This window comes from Artemia sp. Qi Xiang Cuo, chromosome 11 (genome assembly GCF_049724085.1).
Source record: "Artemia sp. Qi Xiang Cuo chromosome 11, ASM4972408v1, whole genome shotgun sequence".
Taxonomy (NCBI): Eukaryota; Metazoa; Arthropoda; class Branchiopoda; order Anostraca; family Artemiidae; genus Artemia; species Artemia sp. Qi Xiang Cuo.
Genome location: NC_142804.1, coordinates 30,692,793 through 30,712,748, shown reverse-complemented (window position 1 = coordinate 30,712,748; position 19,956 = coordinate 30,692,793). Strand labels below are relative to the sequence as shown.

The 19,956-nt window shown below is 35.5% G+C and overlaps 1 protein-coding gene across 2 annotated transcripts in view; it reads right to left on the bottom strand.

Moving 5' to 3' along the window:
* The window catches only part of LOC148946866 (glycoprotein-N-acetylgalactosamine 3-beta-galactosyltransferase 1-like), a 73,906-nt gene extending 56,687 nt beyond the window's left edge, over nt 1–17,219 (bottom strand). Inside the window, exons 1-4 of one of the 2 annotated variants that reach the window (XM_089096681.1) lie at nt 17,149–17,219; nt 14,776–14,889; nt 10,174–10,316; nt 1,744–2,073 (exon numbers count right to left, since the gene is read on the bottom strand). In XM_089096681.1, the coding sequence (XP_088952807.1) occupies nt 1,744–2,073; nt 10,174–10,316; nt 14,776–14,889; nt 17,149–17,159 (598 nt within the window). In that variant the 5' untranslated portion in view covers nt 17,160–17,219. The remainder of the gene's footprint in view (nt 1–1,743; nt 2,074–10,173; nt 10,317–14,775; nt 14,890–17,148) is intronic. The other variant, XM_089096680.1, reaches the window with a different exon arrangement.
* Between the last annotated feature and the right edge of the window lie 2,737 nt (nt 17,220–19,956).

The window sequence follows — 19,956 nt, the reverse complement described above, 5'->3', positions numbered from 1 at the left end:
TAGTGATTTTGCAAAGTTCCTTGAAAACAGATGGGCCCCAGCAGTGTCACTAGCGAATGTTGTATTTTCGAGTTTGCTGTTCGTTGACGACACAGCTTCAGTGGCCGAATCACCTGAGGACCTTCAACCTCTCCTGAATCTAACTGAAGCTTACCTTGAATCGAAGAAGTTGAAGCTAAATGCATCTAAGCCAAAGATTGTCATCTTCCAAAGTAAGAAGCCCAATGAACTCCATGTTTATCCATTTACCCATAAAGGACAGCCAATAAAAGTGTCACCCCGGTATAAATATTTGGGATTTGTGGTTGCAGCAAGTGGGAATTGGACCGAGCATATTAAACTGAAGATTTCACGTGGTAAGGCAGCGGCTTGTGCTCTGCTTCGGCAAAAACATATCATGGGAATAAAAAATATGAAGATGCACAAGTATCTATTTACGACCTAAGTCCTACCTGTTGCTCATTATGGTTGCGAGTTGTGGGGGACTGCTGTGGTGAAATAACTAAAATCTCTTCAGTTTCTGTATTTTAAAAGGGGTATAGGCCTCCAAAATAATTTTAGTAGTTGGGTACTCATAGGTGACCTAGGCCTAATGGATCTGCGCCATATGAGGGTCATCCAAGTGTTAAGATACTTCTGGTGTGTAAATTCCTCTTTTTCCCGTTCCTTAGCAATTTTCAACGAAACTAAGAAAAAACTCGAATAAACGTTTCAAAATTTAGAAACCTTATTTCCCACAAAGGGCGGTGGGAGGGTATTTTCCGTGAGGATATTTTCCAAGGAGCGGTATTTTCTGCGGGGGTTAATTTTCGTGCGGGGGTATTTTTTATGGGGGGACATTTTCCAGGGGTTAAACACCCCCCCCCCAATTCCCTATATTCATTTATGCTATTTTACTGTGTTCATGGCCGTATATTTGGCTTGAAAATACACTTATTTATCTATCTATCTAATATGCAGAATAATTGTACCAAACACATTTTGCATGCAGACCTGCTATACTTTACCCCTCCTCCCAATGTTTAAATATATAGCCCAAATTTATTTCTAAGGTAACGAAGAAACTAACAAAAAAAAACCGGTGTGTTCTCGAATTTTACACAGCGTAAACTTGAGTGAGTGGCGCATAATACACAAGTTTCTTATTTTCCACAGAGCCTTATTTTCCAACGGGGGGGGGATTATTTTCTGCGGGGGGTATTTTACGTAGGGGAGGGGTATTTTCAAGGGAGAAATTTTCCCTGGGGGTATTTTTCGGGGGGTATTATCCGGGGGTATTTTCAGCGGGTGGGTATTTTTTGGGGGGGCGGCGTATTTTCCGTGGGTGGTATTTTCCGCGGGGAGGTATTTTCTGGGGGTATTTCTGGGGGGTATTTTTCGGGGGGTAATTGCCGGGGGAGGGGGTAAACGCATAGAACCGTCTTACAGAATACTGAAGATATTCCGAAACATAAACAGCAAGGCCACCTTTAGCCATCCTACTACGGTTCAAATACCCTATCTTATACCCAGGGAGATGCAATAGAGATTCAGTTTTCGAATCGAGGAAAGTCTCACAAAGATCAATGCAGAGACTGAAGGCAAAATATACTGAGATAGTAACTGATGTAGAGCTAAATGCTCTAGCTGAGAAGTTTTCCAGCCCTAAAATTGGGCTTGGCTCAGAAAACCTATGAAGTAGACCTTTTGTTAAATAGTACTTTCTTCGGTGAGTTTTATATATACAGATGATAGAATACTTACTAAATTCAATGTCTTTGTTGCCTTTGATTTTTGCTTCCCATTTGCCTTGATTTAGGCCGTTGACTATATCTTTAAGAGCTGTTCTACTCATGATAAAACCTCCACTGGTTGCAAGAAATGCAAGTTTTTCTCCGTGATTTACGCAGCCTATGAGGCAAGGTGTATCGGGGTCCTTTTTATCTAGCGCTAATCTTGCATTTTCAAGAATGACGAAAACATCTTGAGGGATGTAAAAGAACCAGTCTGCTTCAGAAAAGTTATTTTGATATATTTTTTGGAATAGCTCCATTTTCAGGTCTTCACGGCTTTTCAGTTTTACGTCAAAGAGTCCTGAAAGGAATAGATTATAACTAAACTTAGGCTGGCTCCGGACCAAAGTTGGCCGAACACCATTTTGTATCAGAATACCTTATGTAACAGCAGCCAAGCCGTAATTTATCTTACCACCATAATCCTCTTTTGAAATACAGAGTAGAAGGTCACTGGAGAGTACACCAAAAGCGGTTATCACTGAAACAGGGAAATAAGAAAACAGAAGAATAACCCTTGGCAAGGACATTTGGTCAAATTTTCATCCGAAGTCTTCTAATTTTCAGTGAGCCTTCAGATAAATACAGAAGAAGGGCTGATGGCGGTAGGCAGATCTAATTCATCACTAATTCATAATCTCTCCTCGTTTCACTGAATATTTTTTGGTCTTAATCTGTAATATGGTGCTGCAAGAGGTGAGGGAGTAACTGAACACTCTTGTAACTGAACCCTTATAACTGAGCCTTCAAGCTTTCGTGGACCTAAACCCCTGTGTAACAGAACCCCCTTACAAATGAATCCCCATGCAACTGAGCCTTCCTGTAACTGATCCCATCTGCAACTCAACCCATTTAACTGAATCCCCGTTCTCAATTTTTCAATATTCAACAAGTATCAGACAATATCATGAGTTAAAACACAATTCAAAATCTTTACATGTTCTATCTTGTTGTGATTGTTTGTTTTTTAAAGACATGAAATAAACGCATGTCCAGATCATCCATAAAAAAAGCTCTGTTGTGTTGTAAAAAAAGAGAAGAAAATCTGACGTCACAAACAATTAAATCAAGATTTAATAGTTCTTTTTAATGTCTGTTATTAAGGGTTCCCCCTCACCGAAGAAACGATGCAGCCAAATCTCATTCACGACTTTTTAGTTAATATAATACGTGTACTTCATCTAAATTAACTAAAAAGCATTTTTCGAAAAAATTTACTCAAAGAAAAGTAAAGAGTCATATTGAACTTAAAACGCGCAGAAATTAATTGCTATAATAATTCAAACTCAAAATGACCAGAAATTATTATTAAAGAATAAATTAAACCAAAAATGAACAGAAATTAAAATAAACAATTCTATAAAACATTGGGGTATTGAGGAAAACAGAAAAAATGGGATTATGGGGGTTAAGTCATCCCTGAAAAAATAGTTATTCGACTTCCGGGCTATTTGGATCAAGATGGGTATGCCAAAATTTTGATCAGATGTTTTTGAGGAGATTGCAGCTAATAAGAGCATGGGAGCGGGACTGGTTACCCTCCAGCTAATTTTTATCATTCCCTGAAACATGCCCTGAGAGTTTAAGCTTAATACCCTCAGCTGTTCTTGATGAATGTGAGTTTTCCGGATGCTCTCAAGCGTGCTCGGATTATTTTTTTGTGTAAAGGTAGACCAAGAAATGATCCAGCAAATTTTCGACCAATTTCAATTTTGTCAATATTTAGTAAAATCTTTGAAAAGCTATGCTTTTCTCGTCCCCTTACTTTTCCAAAATCTAAAAATTTTCTTCTGATTTTCAATTTGGTTACCTTTTGAATTGTATACATTCTACGATAGATTCGAGATTAATTCCTACTGCTATATTCCTGGATATCCGTAAGGCATTCGATTTCTTAACCCACGAAATTCTTCCATCGAATATTTCTCATTTTGGCAAAAGGAGAAATGTATTTTATTTGTTTCAGTCTTATTTGAATGATAGGTTAATTTCTGTTAGTCGACTTTTCCGTTTACCCTCACAAGAAAATTTTTGCGTTCCCCAAGGATCAGGTTTAGGGCCTGTGCTATTTGTGATTTATGTAAATGATCTTTTTTATGTAGTAAAAAAGCAGAAACTTATTAATTGCTATAAACTTTGTCATCCTAAGCCTTCCGTTGCCCATAGTGGCAATTATAATTCACCTTCATCTGATGTCCTTGTTACCTTGTTTCTTTTCCTGATGACAGCACACTCGGCACTTCAGGAAATTGCGAATTAGAGCTTCGATTAAACTTGGAAAATTTGTTTAAGAAAGTAGTTTTAAGGTTTGATACTAATTATCTTACCCGAAATTTTTCTAAATACAATTTTTGATTTTTCACGCGTTTCTCAAGTTTATCCCCAGTTATCTGAAATTCACCAATCAAATGGAATAATTCATAGATCTAAAGATCCATATGTTCGTTTTTTGGGCATTCTTGCTGATAAAAACCAGTATTTCAAACGTCACATTGATTTGATTAAAATGAAAATATGCAGGAGTCTCGATATATTAAGGAAACTTAAACATACTTTTCCTGGATCAACTTTGAAAATTCTTTTTCGCTGCTTGATACATCTTACGTTTATTACTGTCCAGTGCTATGGACGTCAACCTTTCCTTCACTGTTAAAACCACTTTTTAAGGTTTACAACAAAGCTAGAAACCTAGTCCAGGAAACTTATCGTTCAGGAGTTACCCCATTACTTGAAGTCGAGTCACTGTATATTCTTCCGTATGCATGTTTTTCTTTTTTTCCTTCATTGTGACCTTCCCCAGCCTCTAAATGTTCCGCCATCTTTTACATCTGATCAGTATAATTATAATCTTTGCAATACAAAAAATCATATTCAAGTTCCTTTTACTCCTTGTGTAAGGTCAGATTTTAATCCTTTAATGACGAGTCATATTGTATGGAATAAGTTGCCTGAATCAGCTCGAAAGTGCCACTTTTTAAAGCTGTTCAACAAAAAATGTGAAAACTTATTTGGCCTCTTAGGATTTATTTAACTATTTATTTGTTTATTTTTTATGTATATCTATTATTATTTTATCGGAGTCTATTTAATATACTTAATTAATTTTTTCAATTCAATCTATTTTGTTTTGTTTTCTATAGTTTTCGTTTTTTTATTTTCTTTTCTTCTCCTTTTTGCTCTTCTCTCTGTGAGTAAATGATTATTATAATATTTTTTTTTCTTCTCTGAGTAAGTAGCTCGTTTGTTTTCCCCATTGAGCCTTTAGGGGAATAGTAAAATGTAATATTGTATGTGTATTTCATGATGAATAAATCTTATCTTAGATATTGCAGATACACCTTTTTGAAAAACTGGGTGCACTTTCTATCTTTTGATTTAATTAAAGGTGACCCTCAAAATTCCTCGAACGTTGTGAGGACTGAATACCATCAGCCAATCCTTAGATGTCGCTTATATTTCTTTTTCACAATCAGAAAGGAAAAAGTGTGAATTGATTGAGTTTGGCCTCGTTTTCGACATTTCCTTAAAGTTTGAGCTTAATACTCTTAGCTTTTTTGGATACCCAGGATCAAACCTACCTTCTTTTCTTAATAAAAACGCTATGTGTTAACAATAGGTAACTTGTATAACAGCCCCTGCACCGGGGACTGAAGGATGGGAGAGGGGTTATCAACCCTGTAAAGCAATATCTTCAGTATTCTACAAATATAAGGCAATACCACGAGTTGAACGTAAGTAAGAATCTTCACATGTTCTATCATCGCTGTACTGTTTGTTTGTTAAAGCCATGAAATAAATGCCTGTCAAAAACATTCATCAAAAAAGCTCTTTTTTGCTGTCACACACACACAAAAAAAAAAAAAAAAAAAAATCGGACGTCACAAACATTTAAAGCCAGATTTATTTGTTGAGCGAAAGTTCAGTTAAATGGAGTTGAATTCCACGTGGGCTGAGTTGCATGGCGGTTTAGTTTCACGATGGTTCGGTTAAATGAGGATGAGTTGCACGTGGGTTGAGTGCCACTTGGGTCCAGTTGAATAGGAGTTCAGTTGCACGGGTTTTCAATTAGATGGGGTTGAATTGTAAAGGGGATCAGTTGCTGCGATGGTTCAGTTAAATTGGGTTCATTTGCACGAGGGGTCAGTTGTGTGGAGCTTCAGTCGCACAAGGGTTCACTTACATGGGGGTTCAGTTGACAAGGGTTCAGATGCACGGGGTTCAGTTACACAGAGAATTAATTACACGGGGGTTCACTTGCACGACGGGTTAGATGCACGAGGGTTTAGTTACAGGGGTTCAGTTGCTTGGGGCTCAGTTACACGAGGGTTCAACGGCAAAGGAACCACTGCAGGATGATAGCTCTAATTTTATTGCAGAAATATATTAAATGTAACGTATAATATTACATTCGTATGCTTACTTTCACTAAAGGGGGAGAGGCACGAAAGATCATCCCCATAATTTGTTCTTTATTCCCTTTAAAAATCGTGAAATAATGACTCATTTTGATGTTTTAGGCCTCCCCTCCCTCCTGAGAAACATTTGAATTGGTACAGTTGTACATGGAGGAATACCAATCTCGATGTGTTGTTATACGAATATTACACCTGAATATAAAAACGGGGGTTGAAGGAGTTTGTGGTATCATCCCTGACATTTAATACAGCCTTGAATCAAATAAAATCACAGCGAAAAACTATAAAAAAGATCCTTATCTATCGAAACCCAAACTCTAGAAAACAAAGTTTGGATTACAACAAATGCAACAACAAATCTATGATTCTAAAAATACAAAAATGATTAATTTTAAAAGTGTTCATCAAAAGCCATAAGCATCTGAGACCTTGAAAATAAAAGACAACAAAATTGAATTTTCCAAAAAGTGGCACGATTTTCCCGAAAGTTATACAATGAAACTCAACAAATATGATAATCCTAAGGCCACTCTTTACAGAGTATTAAATTTCTCATTTTTCCAGAGAAGGATGGTCATGCATGCAATTTTGTTTCTTAGCAGTGACTGTTTTGAACTTAAAGAGGGTTCATTTGAAGGAGATTAAAGCTCTAGTGTTCTTTTTAAGTAACAAAAGAAATATCACCGCAGGGAAATATCAAATTCTAGTACTTTGGCCCGTGAAACAGCAAATTCAGAACAAAAGTGCTGAGTTGTCAGAGGCCATACTAAGGTGTGATACTTCATTCGTTCCTAAGCGTACATACAGCCTACAATAAATGTACCGTTATTACAGCCATTTTCCTAACAGAACTAATGGACATACCTTATGGCATTGCTGCACGCCATCTTTAGGGTGTTGATCTATTGATTCTTTTAATCTCTTTTAACGATCAATAACTGTATACCTATTTATTTTTCTCGAAAACTGCCCGATATTATTTTTGGGACAATTGCTTTCTGGGATTTTCTGGCCAAAGAAAACGCGCTATATAGGTCATGAGTTGGAAAAAAAAATGTTAAGAGCCTTAATGTTGGAAAAAAACCGTGTGCGACGTCGTGATTATGAGCTCATTTCAAGAGCATACATACGTCATATTGGCCTCGGTAGTGTTTGTATCGTTTTAAGTGTCTATGATAAAGCGTTTTAAGCGTCTTTGGGCAAAACAACACAAGAAACATAGCTACGTATAAAATACCGAGTGTAATGAGTCTATTTGCAAAAGAAGTCTTCAGTAGTTTCATAATACCTAGAGGAAAAATGAATAAACTGGGCAATTAGGAACAAGAAATATACGGTTAGAGTACTTGCGACGACGACAATTACACCGAGTCAAAACTGAAAGTGGAGGGAAAAGAAATATCTGCTTAGAAGAAATTTGCGGTTAAAAGATAAGCGGCAGCAAGAATTACAAGCGACAGCGAGAATCAGAACTTGTCACAATATTTTGGGAACTTGGCATCCTGGGATTTCCGGCATACAACTTCCAGAAAATATTTAATTTATTCCCTTGATATGTGCTTAAAAACATACCATCATCATTTGATTTTTATCCAAAACTCGTGATCTATGTACATCACATAGATCACGAGTTTGAGAAAATTCGTTTGAAGCTTTAATTTTGGAAAAAAATCACATGATGATGTTATATTTATAAGCACATTTCAAGGGAATAAATTAAATAGTTTCCGCCTCCCCCCAGTGAGTGAACGTATCGTTTTTATATCTATGACGCGTGTAAAATTACAAAAGGAACAGAACTAAATATAAAATACCAGGTGTTATTAGTCAACTTACAAAAAGCGTTTTAAGCAGTTTTATAATGCCTAGAGGAAGATATGAAAAACCTAACCCATCAAGAGTGACAAGACCAATCCAAGCAGCTAAGGTAAAGGGTATTGAAAAAATGTCTAAAGTAATGATAAACGAAAAAGAAGAACAAAGAAATATAGTATTTGAATACTTGCGTTGGTGACTATTACAACGAGTCGAAAACCCAAGTGAAGAACAAAGAAATATCCAGTTCGAAGATGAGCAACAGAAAGAATAAAAACGACTCAAAACCAAAAGTGAAAAACAAAGAAATGTTCGGTTGCAGGACAGTGCGACAACGAGGAGTAGAACGAATAAAAAATGAAAGTGAAGAACAAAGAAATATGTGGTTAACAGATATGCAACAGCAAAAACAAAGAAATGTGCGATTAAAAGATAAGCAGCAGCTAAAATTACAAGGGTTGGCAAGAAAGCAAGCATCAGAACGTGCCCAAAAAGAAGTGGAGAACAAAGAATTGTGCTGCTAGAAGACAAGCGACAATGAAAATCAGAACGAGCCAAAATGAAAGTGAAGAAGCAAGAAATATTACTTCTAAGAACAACACCATTACAATCTTCGACGCCAACGAAAGCCGAGTGCCGGGGCCCAGCCTCGAAATCGGCTACATAGTGTTTTTTTTAAGACTGACATATTGACCATCTGGCCACAAAATGTGATCTAAAAAGGTTACAACTTTAAGGAAGAATTTTATTTTTCCCAGGGTGGTTTGTATCGAACCTATGGTGACGCCAGGACATCAAGATGAGGCTCAAATTGTCTGCGAGTAGAAGACAAGTGACAATGAGAATCAATATATACAAGCCTGTCGCGTAGCCATGCCAGGGCCTGGCCTCAAAATCGGCTACATAGTTTTTTTCTTAAAACTGGCACACTGCCATTTCTGGGCACAAAAACGATCTAAATAGGTCACACCTTTGAGAAAAAATTTGAATTTTTCTCAGGGTGGTTGTATCAAGCCTATGTTGACGCCGTGACATCAAGAAGAGGCTACGGCTAGAAGACAAGCGACAATGAGAATCAATATATACAAGCCTGCAGCGTAACCGTGAAGAAACAAGTTGAGATCGTTTAATTTCGCAAAGATATCCGACAAACAACATAGCTTGGTTAGCCATAAATCGTTATGAAGAAAAGCAGCAAGTTCACATTTTTGTTCGGTTAAGAATATTTCAATTCCACCTTTTAATAATAATAATTTACTTAAACTTTGGCCTCTTAACAACCATCTTACTTCTACATGTAATAATAAAGTTGTATAGACGGAATCCATATCCTCACAAAGATTTGAAAATAAATGACTGTTAAGGGCATGGCTCTTAATAAAATTTATTATCTTAACAGCATTCTGAAGCACATCGTTCAATTATGGTGCTAATTTTTATGCTGCAAGGGCCTCTCGGTGAATATGGCAGTGACTAAAAGTTATATGGTCATAATGAGTAGCTTAAAAAAATGATTTAAAGCCAATGTTTTTGCCCGTCATCGCTCTTGCACCATCTGCACTCCACAGCAATTTTTCCATTCTAGACCTTCAGTCTTTAAAAATTCATCAATTGTACAATATATGTCTTTTCCAGTAGTATGCTATATCTTGCATATTCCCAAAAATATATATAATGTAGATTTCTTTCAGTGGCAAGCCCAAAAACATAAAAATTCATATTTGGAGGCAATGCCAAAAGACTCCCTGGGAGGGAGTCTCTTTTGCTTCTGTTTAAAAACACAAAAAGCTACGACACGCGAAGTGAGCTTTTTGTGCAACTTAGAAAGTTGAAGCTCCTATACGCAAACCTGCCCCTAAACCTAGAGCATTCAAACTTACCATTTTTTAATTTTTACAAAATAGACAGAGAAAATGCTCAGGCATAGTCAGCCTGGCTTTTTTCGACCAAAGCTTCTTCTTTAGACATCTTACCTTAGGCATGAAATATTTGAAGGAATAAAAGAAAGAATATCTACTTTTTCAGATATATCAGTGAAAAAGGACCTCAGTATACCCTAAAAGACAGTTTCCTATGTGTTTTTAAAGAAAATATTTTTAGGAACTAAAAGACAAAATATATAAAAATGTAAAGCCTTTAATAACTCTGGGCAAGAAACATAACTGACAAACCTGTTTTATCTGGGAAGAGCACTAATGAATCACATCGTTTACCCCAAGTGTTTCTTATAGCTTCTTTAGTGTTATTGCTATCAAAAGTTGAAAAACATAGAATTTTTATGTTTTCTAATGTTGACTGCAAAACTGGATTGAATCTAGAAAATATGACAACAGATTATTTTGTTTATTGGGAAAAAACGACTTTCCTTAAGCAATTTCATCTCCTGTTTCCTAAATTAAGTCACCCCAAATGCAACTTTTTACACCATTCCAAAAGTACGATAAGATTTTTTCGAGAACCCACGATTTTGTTTCTCTACTTTCAAGTCTTTTAGGGTACTTCGAAATATCAGGTAAAATCCTATTGTGAAACCTATTGCATAAGAACTGCGGGTGCTGGGACTGAATTGACTACATTTTTGAATTCAGCACATAAGCTGCATCGGTTAAAATCCTAAACAATGAAATAGTTAAAAAAAAAGCCCTGGGCTTACTCTAGCTCTGTTTTAATAAATAAATATATTCAACTTGACTCCCTTTTAATAGTTCAAAGTAACCAAATTTCATGTGACAAAAACTTTTATATTGTGGGATAATCCATCCAAACACTTCGGATGATAAGAAAAAGCCCGATAACTTGTCATAAATTAGCACCCAAAAAAATCTAATACCAATCACCCTCTCAACAGCGCAATTTACTATTTTCATATATTCCTGGTTACTAGGAATGACGAAGCCTAGAATTTTGTTTTTGACTGCATTTCAAATTACGTTGACATTCTTCAAAGAAATAGCTCCTTTATACATCATATAATATATAATTTGTTTTTCCTTTCAGTTAATTTTTCTTAAGGAAATTGTTAAAAATTCGTCAAAATCAGATGTTTCCTCGCTATATAAATGTAGCACTGTGCCTTAAACTAAATCACCGCAAGCAAATCACAGAACAGACAGTACAAGAAATAAAAGATAACGGTTGCTCCGTCCAAGGATCCCCAAAACTTCCTTTTCCGCTGTCGATGTTCCTTTATCTGATTGGTATTCTTTCAATGAGGCCGAGATCTCTCCACCAGACCCTCAACTTGAACAAAAATATGTTGAAGAGGCTAACAAATTGTTGCACGCATTCCCTGATTCTGATAATACAGTATCTACGTCCGTGGCTGATGCTATTATATGCCTTAATCCAAAGCTGTCAAGAGGCATAGATGGAATTCACGCTCTACATCTCAAAAATGGTGGTCCTCCATTTTTAGAACATCTCACGTTACTGATGCAGATGATTTTTACACAAGGTTTGGTTCTGTCAACATTCTGTGTGGGAGATCTTTCTCCTATTCTGAAAAAAAAACGAAAAAGCTCCAATTAATGCACATCTTTCAGACCCATAATCGTAATAACCAGCTTGCTCATAAAAAAGCTTGAAGAAAAATGTTGCGCACCTCCACATCAATTTGGCTTTGAACAATTTTGCACTCTTGTGGTTGTTGCAAGAGTTTTGCAAGCGTTTTTTTTTTCAATTTTGCATATAATTCACTCGCCTTGGCGAGTCATGATGCTCGCCACGACTTTGATTCCCTGATTCAAACCCCTCATGCTTTTAAGGGCTAATAGTGAGGAGTCAGTCCGGCTGTCATCAGATCTCAAATAGATATGTATGCTAAGCTACGAGTCTGTCTTAAAATCCCTCTTAAGAGACACGGAATGGCAAGGTCACTGGATAGACCTGTACCATCTAAGAAAGGAGCCAAGCAAGGTACCATTGCCTCATTTTGTTATTTCAATTATTATATCATCGACGTTCGAGACCAGTGTCAGATATCCTGCATTTTATCTGGCCTTAATATCTCCCTAGTTACTTATGCTGATGACATTTTTAACATCAGCCGGACTTTGGACAAAATTTCTGAAAGTTTGCAAAAACTCCAAACAGAATTATTAAAATCTGATCCCGAATTGAACGCTGAAAAGTGTGACGTAGTGCTTTTTAACTGAAAAGGCCCGCTTCGCGATGAAACTGTGTTTGGAAATTTAAATATCTGCCCGCCTGACCAAATTGTTTATTTTGACATTTCCATTGAAAATACAATTTTTCAAACTCGTCATCTCCTATCAGAACACATCAAACGCCACATATCCACTTCATATGCTTCCACAGTCTCTGCTAAGCTTCGTTTCAATTGCCGCTATCTGTCAACGCTGTACAACACTACTGCTTTCTCCCAAATCTTCTACATTGTGCCCTTCTGGAATATTCTTGCACACGCTGATAAATTGAAAATCCGCGCCACTTTCTTCCGTTTCGCAAAATACCTACTGAAATATCCAGTTTGGACACACAGTTAAAAGGTCATCAACAGTTCTAATATAGCAAATCCTGCTATAAATGCCGTTAATGTTAAAAAAAAACACAGCCAAAAGATTTCAAAACATGCTTGGAACCAACTCCTACACTAGTTACAATGTCGAAGTTATATAGTGCTCTTTTGCTTTTTTTTTGTAGTGCTCTGTTATTTTTTTTTTTTTTTTGTATGAAGACGCGTTTGCAATATATAACATTAACAATAATAATGGCTAAATTATGCACTTTTATCTAAATTGAAGCTGGAAATATTCTTCACGTGGTGACTATTTAGCCTAAAATAGGCCGTATGTAGAGTCTTAAGATTGATTTAGTGGGATCTTAGGAATAGGAGAGGGTGCGGAACGAGGAAGAAAAATGTAAAATTGGGTGACGAACAAATGGTCCATATAGATAACTTTATTAACCTAGGTAACTTTATTAACAAGGATGGTGGATACACTAAAAATCTAAAAAGTAGCATTGTGAAGACACATGGTGTTTTTTTTTTTGCAGATGATAAAAGTTTAGAAGAAAAGAAAGATGAGCCTGTGAAGCGAAATTGGGATACTTGAAGCCACTTTAATGACAGCGGTAAAGTTGCCTCTGAAATGTGGGTGTTTTGACAGGTTGAGGAACATGCGTTAGAAGTTTTCCAGAGGAAGTGTGTAAAGGTAATTTTAAGCACTTGTTTGAACGATTGCTTATCAAACAATAAACTGTACGAAAAATATAATGTTGCTTTATATAACTTTCTAGGACTATAATATATGAAAGATAAAGATGGTTACCTCGTTTACAAATGAAGGATGATTTTATCCCATCAAATCGACTGTATATCTTGATAAGTATTGGGTATTGTAGGACACCAATTATTTATCAGATGAATGACCTTTCTTTGCCTTTTGCCTTTGTAAATGCCTTATGTCATTCTTCATTACAAAACTAAGAGCCACCTTTCCCAGGTGGCACAGCTGAAAGTCAAAGATTTTTCAGGTCACTAATTTCTTTTCCTCCAACCATCTTTTATATTGACGGCAATGTCCATCTCGAATCGACCACTTGTCCCATGCAACCGACGTTTAAGTAAAAAACCAAAAGCTGTTGTTTTGTTTTAGTTTTACAAAAGACTTGATTTGAATAGAAACGAGTCCCTTCTTTTGTATTCATTGCCTACTCTTACCATACTTTCTGGTCAGAGTGGCAAATACTGTTAGGTTACATTTTATCTAACTAGAAAAAGTTGAATTCTTAGTATTGTTTTTGAACATGAGGGTACCAGGGCGCTACTATATCGGAATTTAAGGGATTCTCCTCCAGGACGATTTCTGCTCGGTTATACTTATGCTACGTACGCCCCTACTCGGACCTGACTGTCTAGGATAATATTAATCGTTAGTTCTATCTTTTACTAAGACATGACATCAACTATAGCAAGTAACCCCGATTCGAGTTTTATTTTCTGAAGGTTCAAGGCTACAGTTGTTAACCCATAACTATAGTGTATAGCTATTCTTATCTGGATGGCAGACAAGCCCATTGGTTTTTTAGTATACTTATTCAAAAGTGAAGCAAGCGGTGGTTTTTTGCTGTCCAAGATTGGGAATAAGTAGTCCTGATTTACTTGTCTCAGTAGCTTACCCTGATACCTACGCAATATCGATGGCCTGCAAAGACTACCAACAATAATGAAAATCAAGACAAAATCTTTCAACAACCTTGAAAAAAGTGAATTTTTTTTTTATAAAAGCCTAATGTTATTAAGATCCCAAATGAAATCAAATGTGGAAATTGGAGAAATATGAACACGCTTCAAAATACATAAAAAAAATACCGCCAATAAAACACTGGTTAGAAGATCTAATTAGTAGGCAGCTTAATAAATCTGAGCTCTCACTAATCAGTCTCCCGAGGATCTCAAAGGAACAGCTTGATTCCCTAGGGTCAAAACTGTCAACTCTCTTCTGGACAAGCTAAGGAGTCTACTGGTGACACAATAGCCATACTTTTTAAGGGTCTTGTGAACAGTGATTGTGAGTTTTCTTTGAATTCACTAGTTTGTTCTTGTGCCACACTATAATTAGTGCTACAGCCTTTCGAATGGGCTTGAATGAAATGCCTTTTTAAAGTATGCTAAGCAGATATGCTACAAGGTTACAGAGCATGACAAAAACACAAAAACGGATTAATAGTTATGGAATTTACCTAAAACATAAAACTGATAGCGAACCTTTTGGAAATAGTTAACTGACAGTGTATTAAGACTTATTTACCTTCTAGATTCTTCTCTGCTTTTAACAACTTCAAGAATTGTACAATCGTCAAAAAGAAGAAATGCTAAGCAAGTTGCCAAAAAGATGAGTTGGCATTTTTTCGCAGCCATTAGCCTAAAATCATTAATTGTTAAGACAAATAATTAGGATAAAATTGAAAAATATGAAGTTGAAATTCTAGATTCTTCTCTGCTTTTAGCAACTTCAAGAACCGTACGATCGTCAAGAAGAAGAAATGCTAAGCAAGTTGCCAAAAAGATGAGTTGGCATTTTTACGCAGCCATTAGCCTAAAGCCATAAGTTTTCAAGACAAATAACTAGGATAAAACTAAATAATATGAAGTTCAAATTCTAGATTCTTCTCTGCTTTTAGCAACTTCAAGAACTGTACGATCGTCAAGAAGACGAATGCTAAGCAAGTTACCAAAAAGATTGAGTTGGCATTTTTGTGCAGTCATTAGTCTAAAATCATTAATTTTTAAGGCAAATAACTAGGATAAAATTGATAATATGAAGTTGAAACTGATTGATGTGCTCTTTATAGGGCAGTTTATTTTGTAGTAAAATTATGTTTCATCAAAGAGAAGATATTGGAAAAATGAAAAAAATACAAATTCCAATCTTGAACTTAAAACTCGTTTTACAATATTATCTAAGAAATATTATTTTTCAGTAGATAGAAAATCATTTCGGTTTTAAATCCGTAGTACCAGTTTTTTTTAGTTCCTTATGTTCATTAAAGCAACTTTTAGTCTTTCTTCAATTTGCTGTTAATGATAAGGACTCAACTACAATTAGAAAATCAAACGAAAATAAAATACTGCTATAAAAATCAAGCAATGAAATAACCTACAGATCTGCAAAATGAAGCAGCAACATAATAGCTTAGCAGCATATTCAAACATTTTATATGTGAGCAAACAATGGTTTCAAAAGAAAAAATTAGGTAGCTGCTGTCGTGTTACCTATATTGCACTTTTGAACAATGAGTAGTCTGATTTTTGGTTGCCATAGGAGAACTTACCGAAATACTATTGTTTTTTTGGTGTAGCCTTAGAATAGCGCGCTAAAAATAAGGATTCCGAAACTGTGTAAATTCTTTTTGTCTTATACCATTCAACGATTTAAAAAAAGGGAAATAACAGAGATCGCTGAACTTAAAAAAAAGCTGTTATACAAAAGAATTAAACATTAACTAGAGATGTCTAGTTTACCTTAAAGTTATCCTATGAAATAATATGTCTTTTTTAATCAGGGTCATCGGTCAACATTACTTAAAAGCGAAACTCAGTGACATGAGATAAAACGTTATTTTAAAGACATCTCTGATACCTCTAAAAGAAATTCTTAATGTAACAGAATGAGGTGTCGCTTGGAAAGGTGTAAACTGATAAATCTTGGATGTCATGATTCACTTTCTGTATAACACGTAAGGCAATACCGAAAGACATTAAAATATATATATTTTAGTAAAAGCTGAACAGATTGCAGAAGGGGTGTGCATAGACCCTTTGTGCTTGTGGGTAATTTTAGCTTTCATTAGTGTTTAAATAAAATTACATTGGACAGAATCGAAAGAAAAACTAGACTTGAAAAATGGAAAAATCAGCCACGAAATAAAATATAAATTCTGTATTAATAAAAAATATGTAGGGGAAGGCAATTTGGAGGGGAAATCATTAGTAAAATCTTAATATTCATACTATTGAGGCATTTTTTATTGGGGCGCCGCCAGAACCCTTGATGCGGCCTCCGTGCTATGTTTTCATGCAGTAAAATAACACTTTATTTTACTGAACAAATTTGAACATAAAATCATTGGTTAAAGAGACAATCTTTATAAGAAATAAACTTTTTATGCAGCGGGGAGCCAGGTGTTTTCCTTACAGGTGTCAGTTGGGCTTAGTGAACTTGTCAGGTGGGTTATTTGCTCCTGAAGAATGCTTTAGATACTACGACGGAGTCTGCAGCCTCCCAGGCCACACCTTTCAACTACTATTCTTGGATGCGGGTTTATTTTATCGTGGGGACACGCCCGAGATACCTATATCATTTATGTACTATATACAATACATTGTGAGCATGATCGGATCCATTTCATTCACAAAAAATGTGTTATGGGCCTCCGGGGGGGGGGGGGTAGAAATCAGGGTGCGTGAGGTTGACATTATAAGTTAACATTTACGACCGGATTGCATTTACGTTAAATATTCTACAGTCCTATCGTTTAGAATGTACCATAAGATGGTATCAGCAGCCTTTTGCTATACGATCGGATGGTTAATCTTACGACCCGACTGATTTGCTAGAGAATCAGAAGAAAAGATTTAAACACTGAGATAGCCAAAGAAATAAAACTAATAATTTGCCTACCTGCTCATCATACTGAATACACGCACACGATTTCTTGTAAATTTTCAATCAAAACGGTTATAGCCCAAAGAAGCCGGGTAGTGTTTACAAAGTACCATATGCTACTAACGTCAATGACCCTTAATTTATAATACAATAGATGAACCCTAAAATTCTAGTAAACTAAAATGAGGAAGGGTAAGAATCCCCCACGTGTAAAATAGAGCAGCCAAAGGGAAAGCAAGACAAATAAAAAGAATAAAGAAAAGATGGGAGGTACTTGTGTAGAATTTGACAAACACGCGAGAAGTGCAGTTTCGTTAATGCTAATGAAATAAAACAAAAAAGAATGAAAATATGATAGTTTAGAAACAAATTTGGGCTATATGCAGTGGCGGATCCTAGGGGTAGGGGGGCGCGCGCCCCCTAGCGTAGTCTGAAGTAGTGTAATTTAGTTAATTAACTCAAGTTTGCGTCAATTAAACTTGCTCCTAACGCAAGGTTATCGGATCAACCTATTTTGCCCCCCCCCCCCATTTTTTTTTATCGGATCAGCCTATTTTGCCCCCCCCCAAAATAAAATACGGGATCCTCCCCTGGCTATATATTTACACATTAGGAGGAGGGGGGGGGTAAAGCATAGCATATATTAAATACGTAACCTAACCTCTAGTCTAGAGTATTCTACCTAAATTCCAGAATACACATAGAATATACGGTGTGAATTGCTCTATAGTATTTATTTTTATATTTCAGTTTCTTTTAATTGTTTTTATTCCGTCTTTTGAGGGGTTTGCGGTTGAGTTATCATAGCAGAGTTAGATAAAGGTTAAAGAAAATAATTTAATTACTTATTTGAACTAATGAATTCTGCTCATTTTAAATTTGCTTGGTTCTGACTTGGAGTTTGACTCCGTGCTATTAAAAAAAAAAAAAAAAAAAAAAAAAAAAAAAAAAAAAAAAAAAACGCCACTTAAAGATACTTCATACGGCAAAACCGTCTGATGAACGCCGAGTTCACGTGTTCTCGATCGCAAGGAGTGAACTGGTATCATATAGGCCTAATATATATGTCGGTGCGAGACCAAGTCCACGGGAAGTAATTACTTGTACATATTTAGTCCCTGCCTGTGTCTGTTTTTCCCTTCCATCCCAGCCCAGGGCTGGTGGGGCTGTATTCCGGTTGTTGCTCCCCAGCAATTGTTTTTCTCAGTGGTGATCCGCACACCCTACAGAAAGAGGACGAGAAACTGCTGAGAATAAGTTACTTTAGGTAATGTAAATACCGAATATAGCTCCCTCGGTCATACCACAACAGGAAAATTGTCGGAAATTATTTGCTGCCAGATACCCCGACACAGCTATCTTAACATGCTTCTAACCTAGTATGGAAGACGCGAGATCATTTTGGCCCACATGACCCACTTCAGACCTAGTTATATGCAAAGTACGCTGTCTATTCTGTTCTTTTGTGGTTGTTCTCTATTTTGTTTTTACCTTGTTATTTTCTTCATCCTTTTCCTCTTGTTTATATTGTGCTCTGTATTTGCTCTGTTGTATTTGCGGATAAAAAAATAAATTGATTCATTCATTCAAATAAACAGACATCCTTTCAAGGATGTCTTACAGAAGAAACAAACGAAGATCTTTCTTCTGGCAAAAAATACAAAATTTCATATTTTTGTAGATAGGAACTTAAAACCTATACACTAAGGTTTCCTGGCATTCTGAACCTGATGAAGGGATTTTTATTGTGCTCGCTAGACTTTTTGGTGGTGTTTTCCTCCTTTTTTCGAAAATGAGGCAAATTTTCTCAGGCTCGTACCTCTGATGGATAACATAAAGCTTATATATTTGGAATTATATATTTGAACTATATATTATATATATATTTTGTGTTATATTATATTATATATATTATATAATATTTATTATATTATAAAATATATATATATATAAAAAATATATATACATATATATATATATATATATATATATATATATATATATATATATATATATATATATATATATATATATATATATATATATATAATATATATATACATATATATATATATATATATATATATATATATATATAATATATATATATATATATATATATATATATATATATATATATATATATATATATATATATATATATATATATATATATATATATATATATATATATATATATATATATATATATATATATATATATATATATATATATATATATTTTTCTGATAATGTACCCAATAGCTGCAGTTTATTACCAATGACCAAGGCCGTACCCAGGATTTTTTTTGGAGGGGGTTTTACTTAAAAAAAAATTTTCGGGTGAGATTTAACACAAAAAACCCTCAAAAAAATGCATACAAATTTTTTTTATGTCAATTTTTGTTACGTTTTTATGAGCCGGACAAACATTTCAGGGGGGTTCAAACCCCCTTAACCCCCCTCTGGGTACGGCCTTGCCAATGACAGTTCGATTATATTATTATATGGTAAGCTGATCGATAAATAGTTACATGAAATTTAATTGTAGCACTTGCATAAATGTTCCTTTTGAAAATTCAAGAAGAGTTTCACCTAGTAAAGGGATTGAATATGCTAAGGCCAAATAAAGAAAAAAAACGAAAGGAAATTTGAAAATATCACAAGTTGAACAGGACATAAAAGCGTATGCCAATCCTGGTTTTGTCTTATGGTCATCTAATGTTTTTGGCTTCTAAGGTGTATTCAAGGAGGCATGGGCGCCCATATGGGGGGGCAGGGGGGGCTCTTGCCCCCCCCCTGGCTGAATGATGCTGCATTATT